The following is a 7,809-nucleotide window of genomic DNA, read 5'->3' on the forward strand; positions in this document are numbered from 1 at the left end:
TTCCTCCCTCCCTCTCCCACCTTGGCCCCCAGGCTCAACGCCCTCTCCTCCCTCTCCCCCCTCTTCCCCCAGCTCACCTCCAGGTCCCCACCTGCGTGCCTGTGGACGTCCAGCCTGCACCCACAGAGCCACCCTCCTCTGAGGGGGCACCCCAGCATCAGCCCAACACGTAGTGACGGGGTCAGGTCACTGGGGCAGATCGTGGATCATGGTCTCTGCACCCACAGGCCGGTTGCCCAGGGACAGGGCATAGCTGCAACAGGTCTGGGTAGGGAGCCAGGACTGAGCTGTGCTGGGCCATGGCCTCCTGCCCCTCCTGGCCTGGGCTCCCTCATCCCCACCTGGGCCTCCTCACAGCTGGGCTCTCCTGCACCTTCCTTTCCCACTTTGGACAGTGCCCTTCACCCCTGCCCTACCCTGCCAAGTGCTCCTGCTCAGGGGCTGTCTGTGGGTCAGTGGGGCACTGCCCTTCCCTGGCCCGGCGCTTCTGCAGCTTGCTTCCTCTCTCAGACCCGAGGTCAGGCCAGTGCACACCCCACTCTGGGCATGGAGGTTCCTTGGTTAAAACTTGGCACCACACAGCCTGATGCCCACCCTCCCATCCTGGTGCCTGCTTGCTGAGGCAGACTTGATTTAAGGGAAAGGCAGTGGACGGCATGTGGCAGCCCTGGGTTTTTTGCCTATGCCCACCTGGCCAGAGACCTCCTGCCAAGCTGGGTCTGCAGGTGGGCCCTCAGGTCTCCCCGATGCCTGCCCCAGTCTCGATTCCGTTCCAAAACCCCAGAGCGTCCCCTCTTTGTGTCCCAATCTCCCTGCTCCACGGCAGATGAGACTGAGTGGCCAGTGGTGTCTCCTGGGCAGGGTGGCCAGGGTCAAGGCCACTTTGGGAGCCTCCCAGCCTGGGGACTTGGGTCACAGGACGGCCGGGCTGCCCCACCCCATGCCATGCCCTGCGGCCAGGCCCTCTGCCTGTTCTGGGAACAGACACCAAGCTGCACTCCAGCCTCGTCAGTAACTTATTAAAGGGAAGGCCCATCCCGGCTGCCAGCCTTTCATGTGAGCAGTAGCGCGTGGGGCACAAAGTGCTGTTCCCCGCATGGTGGCACGGCCTCCTGTCCCTGCCACTCTCCTCTCCCCCTTCTTGTCAGCAGTTCCATTATTTAAAAGAATCACAGGAGAACAGGGCAGAGGAAGCCCTTTGTCATGCAGGCTGCACTCAGGCTGCCCGCTGGTCCTGCCCGAGGGCCACATTTCCTGGCGGCAGGTGGCTGTCTTCCCTCCATCTGTGTCCTGGCCCCCAGGCCTCCTCTCTATGTCCCAGCAGGCTCCATTCTGCCCCAGCAGGTGCAGCACGGCCATCCTGTGGCCAGGCGCCCAGCAGGGCCAGCTCAACCCAGGCTGGACTGGGCTGGCACTGCCTGCCCTGCCCTCACAGTCCCCCAGGGACCCCTCGGAGCAGAGCAACCCCGTCAGAGGGGTCAGTGGGTGATGGAGCGGCACCTGCAGGAAAGCTTGGTAGTCAGTCAGTCAAACCTCCATCTGGTGAAGCTCCAAGGTGTTTTGTGGATGTGAGGAATGCCCAGAATCTGTCGGCTTACGGAGACAACCTGCAGTGCAGGTGACCTGACAGCGTCTGGAAGGCCACAGGGCAGAGGGGAGGCGCCCCTGCGAGGCTCTACCTGTGGACGCTGACTTCACACGGTGCAAGAGTTCCAACTGCCCACGATTCTAGACTGTCCTAGTGCCAAGAAAACAATTCTTGAGACAATTCCCTCACTGTCTTCTAGCAGCCCTGTTTCTCACTGACTGGTACGGGCTTCAAGCCCCTATAGGCCCTCTCCCCCCGGCTGGGAACCTGGCACTACCCCAAAGGCTGGCTTCCTACAGGCAGCAACTACCTCACTTCCAAGTTCCTGAGCCCAGGCACAGATCCCCTTGAGGGAGAGTTCGCCCTCAGACAGCGCGCCCAGGATCCCGCAGCCAGGCCTGGCAGTCCCTCCTGGCTGGGCCCTGCTTTGGCCACATCCCTCTGGCTCCAGGGCCTGAACAGGCTGTGGATCCAGCTGTGGCAGTGGAGACCCCTTGGCACACCCTATACTCCTGCAGAACTCAGAGGGACAGTCCTCTGCTCAGCACGAACAAGGGCTCCTGCCCCACGGCCTCAGGCCTGGAGGCTGCAGGGGGATGACCTCTGAGGTGGAGCCTCAGGTCCCGAAGGCTGAGGACCAGGACACTGGAGGTTTCTCTTGGTGGGAGCAGGGGAGGATGCAGTGGTGCTCCCCCACCCCAAGACTCTCCCTGCACCACGGGTCCTCCCTCAAACCTCCCCCACAGCCCAGCCTACCCCCAGAGAGGCAGCAGGAACACTCTACAAGTTTCAGTGTTTTATTAACAAAATCTTATAAAAAGAGTCTGTCTTCGAGGTAAGGTGGCAGGGGTTCAGGCCTGGCTGGACTTTCAAGGCATAGTTTGGGGGGTGGCCACACCCTCTGAGGTCGCCCCAGGCCCCAGGGCCTCCCTGCAGCCTGTGCTGGCCAATGAGTATGAGTTATGGCTTATGTGCAAAAATAAAATCTGTGGAGGTGGGCAGGGACACAGGGTGGGGGATCATCAGGTCATCTGCAGAGTTGGTCCCCAGAATCTGGAACCCATATAGGCAAGGCAGAAAGAGAAACCTCCAAAACTTCAGCTTGGGCCTGCTCCAGCTGCAGACATGAGTGGCCCAGTACCAGCACAGGGTCTAGCCTGGGCAAATGCAGGGCCAGGGCAGGACAGAGAGCCTGGGCCAGCCCAGGAGTAAAGGCCTCAGGATCTCCTGGGGCTGGGCTTGGGGCTGCTGTGCAGGGGTTGGGGCCCTAGCCTCGGGGCTCCTGAAAGGATCTGGCAGGAGGCCATGGCCACACAGCAAGCAGGGGCTCCCTGCTGGAAGGGCCAGGGTAGTGGACCCCTGGCTCTGGCTGCAGTGGCTCTAGGGGCAGGCAGCCGGTGGCCAGCGGGGCAAGCAGAGCAGCAGGCCCTGGCCCTCACGCTGGTCCGTCCTCAGCACCAGCTCTCGGGCTGAGCTGGGGTGCTGCCCTGTGCCAGAACGCTTCCCCTCTGCAGCGGCCCTCTCGGCCGTCCTGGGCTTCTGTGCAGGCAGCCTTGGGAGAGGGGAAAACGGTGCCAGGCTCAGCAGCAAAGACTTCAAGGCAGCGAGACCTGAAGGGAGAGAAAGCAGGGCCGTTAGCAACACAGCAGTGGGCTCGCAGGCGGGACGGGGGACAGGTGCTGGGGCTGGAGCCCCTGGGGTCCTGGCACAGACTCGGCTTTCCCAGAGTTGGGATGAGTTCACGCCTGGGCGGGATGGCAGCAGGCAGTCAGGTAGGAAGGATGGGCTGTTACCTGTTGTTATTCTCCTGGCTCCCGGTGCTGGCTGCTGCCTCAGCCGGATTTGAGGACTTGGCCCCTCTGGGACTCTGCGCCCGCCACAGCTGAGTCACCGAGCAGAGCTCAGACCTTTCTCGTCTGGCATGAATCACTATGCTGGGATGAGAAAGCACAGGGTCCCTGTGAGCTGGCTTAGCAAGCTCCCCCAGCACTGCCTCCCACCCCAGCCCTCTCCTTGATCCTTGGGGCCTCTCTGCACCCCCATGATGTCGCCTTCACCCCATCTCTGCAGCCAACTTGCTGGGGAAGCCTCTGAGCCTCAGTGAGCTCACCTGGAAAATGGGCTGGGCCCTGGATCACCCCCCCAACTCTAAGCTGCCACAGAGGCAGGGACTCACCTGGGGGCCAGGAGGCGCCAGGATGCCAGGTCTTCTGCTGCTGCTGCTGCTGCATGTGCAGCTTAGGTTCTCCCTGGGAAGGGAGCTGTGCTGCCCGAGGCTGGCCGTCTGCCCTGAGGGGCGACGAGAGCCAGCTGGCTCTGCAGTGTCTGCCAGGAGCGGGTGGCGTACCGGAAGTTGAGGCTCGGCACTGGTTCTGCCTTGCCTTCTGCCTGGGTGCCCTGTGAGCGGTCCCTGCCTTCTGGACATTTGGTTTCCTGTGTGCCAGAGGCACTGAGCAGAATGAAGAAGCTGGGGATCTTCTGTGGTGGCCTGAGAGTGGGGAGGGTGGGGCTGCCCCCGGGCCAAGTAAGCAGGACCAGGAAGACAGGTGGGGGCGACAGCAGGAGCCCTGGAGAGGAGCACCCCTGCTGCTGGGGCGCTGCACACATGTGGGTGTCGTGTCTGCAACAAGGCCTGGAGACTGGGGGTGCCTGGATGAGGGCTGCCCCATGGGAATCAGTGCCAGATCAAGTCCTGGTTAGCGAAAGCCACAGGTTGGCTGTGGCGGGCAGGCTGGGGGCCCTGGGCTGCCCTCTATTCAGGCTGGGTCCGGTCACTGGCCACAGACTCACTGGTGAGAGCGGGAGTGAGGGCCTCTGCCTCATCCTCAGTGGGCGCCTGGGGGCCGGCTGGCTCCACTCCCTGCTCCAGGCCGTCCTGCACCTCCATGCCTCTCTGGATGAGCTGCTCCAGGGTCTTGGGCAGTGGGTGGCGCAGAAAGCGCTTCAGCTTGGGCTGCAGGGTGCCCACCACATACTGGATGATCTCCTCCTCCTCGGCGTCCACGTACAGTGTCTGGTACAGGTCTCGCTTGCGCCACAGGAACTGATCCAGTGGCTCGCCCTGCTTCTGTGGCAGGTCCAGCTCCCGCTGGATGGCCTCCCGGGACAGTGTGCCCTCGCTGTACTGCAGGAACTCCTTCTTGAACTCCACCCAGTTCTTCACAGAGCCCTGCTTGAACTCCCACCACTTCCTGGCTGGCCCATTCATGTGGTTCTGAATCTGGGACAGCCAGTACTCTTCAGAGCCACCCACCTGCCGCAGGTACTCTTCCAGGTGGCTCAGGAACTCCCGAGGGTCCTCAAAGATCTGTGTGTCCACACCGGGGCTTGGCTGCCCATCCTCTCCGGGGCCCCAGGGCTGGTACTGCTGGGCCTCGGCTGGTTCCTGACCCGGCAGCTCACCAGCAGCTGGTGGCGGGGTGATGGCATAGGGGCTGACCGTGTAGTCATAGGCATCAGTCTCATGGCAGTAGCTCTCAGGACCCCCCACGCCCACGGAGACCGTGTGGCGGGCTGGCTCATTGCCCACTGGGTACTTGCCGCCCATGGACTCCAGGCGGTCGGCCCACTTCTCCAGTCTGTAGAAGACCTCCCGCCACACATGCATCTCGCGCTTAACCCAGCGCTCCAGGTTGGCGATGGTCTCTTGGCAGCGACACAGGCAGGCCTTGATAGACTTCTTCCAGCGCTGCGAGTCGCCCGTGGGCACGTAGCCGTCCAGGTTGTTCTCCAGCTTGCCCACAGACCTGTGCAGCCCCTTCAGCTCGCGCTCCACCTGCTTGGACACCTCGGTCAGCAGGTGCCGATGGGTCCTCCGCACGTGCTCCAGCATCTCGGCACGGCACTTACCGATCTGCAGGATCACGTTAGGCTTGGCCGCCGGCCCGCCCCGCGGCCCGGGGTAGGCGTGGAGGCCGCCGCTCGTCATGTGGTCCAGCTCCATCTGCGCACAGGTGGCGGCGCTCCGGACAGGCTGCGAACTATTTATTCTGGGACAGGCGCTGTGAGAGCGCAGGGAGCCGGCGGCAGCGGAGCGCGGGGCGGCGTGCGGAGCAGCGGGAGCCCGAGTGCAGCAGCCGCGGTGCGGCAGGCACGGCAGGTACCTTGCGGCAGAGGGTGAGCGAGGACGCGGCGTCCGAGCTCTGCGCCGAACAGCCGCCGCGGGCTCTTTATGCTGCCCGCGGCCCGTGGGCGGCCCCTGCCGAGCCCGGCTCCCATTGGCCCAGCCGCAGGCTCCCGCCAGCGTCCCGCCCGCGCCCGCCGCCGCAGGCCCCGCCTCCCCGCGCCCACGCGCCCCGCCCGGGCGGGCGGTGCGAGGACCCGCCCCCTGCACACTTCGGCTGACTAATCCGCTCCCCTGCGCACCTCCCACTCGGGACTCTGGCTCCTTCAGCCTGCCGGCCCAGAGGGGCCGCGCTGGGGACCAGCGAGCCCGGCGCCCTCGCCAGCGCTGGGCAACGAGGGTGCGCAGGGACAGGTTGTTTACCTGCTATATCCGCCCAGGGTCTCAGGATATCTCACCCGAAAGCAGCGCGGCCCGCTGGACACTGCCCTCTTGGATCCTCGCTGCCCCTGCCCCTGCCCATCCTGGCTTTGCAGTATGAGCAACCGCGGAAGAGCCCTGGCAGGACCCTTTCCTTTCGGAACCCTTTATCCTCACCTGTGGTTTCAGGGGCGCGCGCGCGCGCGCACACACACACACAAGCACATGCGAGCGCGCACACACCGGCTCCTGCCCAGCTCTGCCCCCAGTTCCTTGAGTCCAGGTGCTGGCCTGGTCCTCCCAGCTCTGTGTGAGACATGCACCCACGCAGTCTGCCTGGGCACTAGTTGTGTGACACCCAGCAGGGTGGCCATGGGTGAACAGGACTGCATAGTGCCCGCAGCAGGTCTTTGGTGCTGCCAGAGACTTTACTTAGGTCTCCAGGTGATCTGGAAGTTGCTACCTAGGGACAAGGGTGGGGGTTGGAAGAGATGCAGGATCATTCAGCCCCCAAAATACTGACCCCAAACCCCGAGGTCACAGCCAGAACCTGTCCAGAAACTGCAAGACTGAGGATGGAACAGGGAGGAGGGGCAGGGAGCAGGGAGGAGGAGGGTGCTGGCAGGCTGGCAGCAGAGATGCAGAGGAGAGCAAGACACCATATAAGGAACGGGGCTCCGGAAGCTGCGATTCCCTCAGGAGGGAGGCCCCTTCCGCTTCCCTGGCAACCGCAGTGTGTTGGGGGAGGGAGGGACATCCTTTCTGGATTACTCCAATGCTGGATGGGTGGGTCTGGGTCTCACACCTTCTGATGTTACCTGGAAGCAGGTGACACACTAATACCCCCTCAGAGAGTCACAGATGCACAGTGACAGCCAGGACGCCTTATTCCCCACGGCTCCTGCCTCTGCCTCTCTCAGGCTCAGGCACTGCACACTCATGCCCCCCACTCAGCCCACCACGTACTCACTCATGCCCCCCGCTCAGCCCCCCACGTACTCACTCATGCCCCCCACTCAGCACCCTCTGTACACTCATGTCCCACGCTGTCTTGCTCACACACTGACTGCAATCCCCATGCCCTGCCCGCGCCCCCTGCCCCCACCCCACTCTCTCTGCCCCCCTCACAGCGGCCTGTCTCCTCCTTTCCCCCCTGGGCTTCCGCCTCTGAGGGGAATGTCTTTCTGGAAAAAAAAAAAAAAAAAAAAAAAAAAAAAAACTCCCCAAAAATGGCTCTCCTGGCATTTCTAATTAAAGGCAAGTGGGCGGACAGAGAAGGGAGGGCGGAGGGGCACCTCCGAGCTGGGAGGGAGAGCCAGGCAGAGAAGCTGCGAGAACAGGGACCAGCCTGAGTCTTTGCAATGAGGATTCCCAGAGCCGGAGGCTGCAGGATCTGTGCCTGACCCTGAAAGGTCTGGGCAGCAGTCACCAAAAGAACCAAAGGACTGTGCCGGCAGGATGGGCTGATGAAGCAGCTGGACATGAACTGGTCCTGTGTCCCTGAGTGTGGGAGCCAGCACTTCAGTGACCAGGGCTGGCCCTCCATGTTCAAACGCCTGACCACTTGGCCCTGGGGCAGCCTCACCAGCTGGGCCAGGATGACTCTCGGGCCTCTGGCCCACAGGGACCTCCAGCTCCCCTCTCTTCCTCGACCTTAGGTCGCAGCCAAGGACAGGTTTCCCAGAGTGGGAGTCTAGGGAGAGTGAGCAAGGACTGGCATGGCTGCAGGCACAGAGCC

The 7,809-nt window shown here is 63.3% G+C and overlaps 1 protein-coding gene across 1 annotated transcript; it reads right to left on the reverse strand.

Moving 5' to 3' along the window:
• Positions 1 to 2,377: 2,377 nt before the first annotated feature.
• On the reverse strand, positions 2,378 to 5,729 carry ARC (activity regulated cytoskeleton associated protein). The gene is made up of 3 exons (XM_079153947.1): positions 3,765 to 5,729; positions 3,382 to 3,522; positions 2,378 to 3,198 (listed from the first exon to the last, which is right to left on the reverse strand). Exon 1 carries the CDS (start codon positions 5,529 to 5,531, stop codon positions 4,341 to 4,343), a length of 1,191 nt encoding a protein of 396 aa, XP_079010073.1. The 5' UTR covers positions 5,532 to 5,729; the 3' UTR covers positions 2,378 to 3,198; positions 3,382 to 3,522; positions 3,765 to 4,340.
• Positions 5,730 to 7,809: the final 2,080 nt, after the last annotated feature.

This window comes from Sciurus vulgaris, assembly GCF_902686455.1.
Source record: "Sciurus vulgaris genome assembly, chromosome: 1".
Taxonomy (NCBI): Eukaryota; Metazoa; Chordata; class Mammalia; order Rodentia; family Sciuridae; genus Sciurus; species Sciurus vulgaris.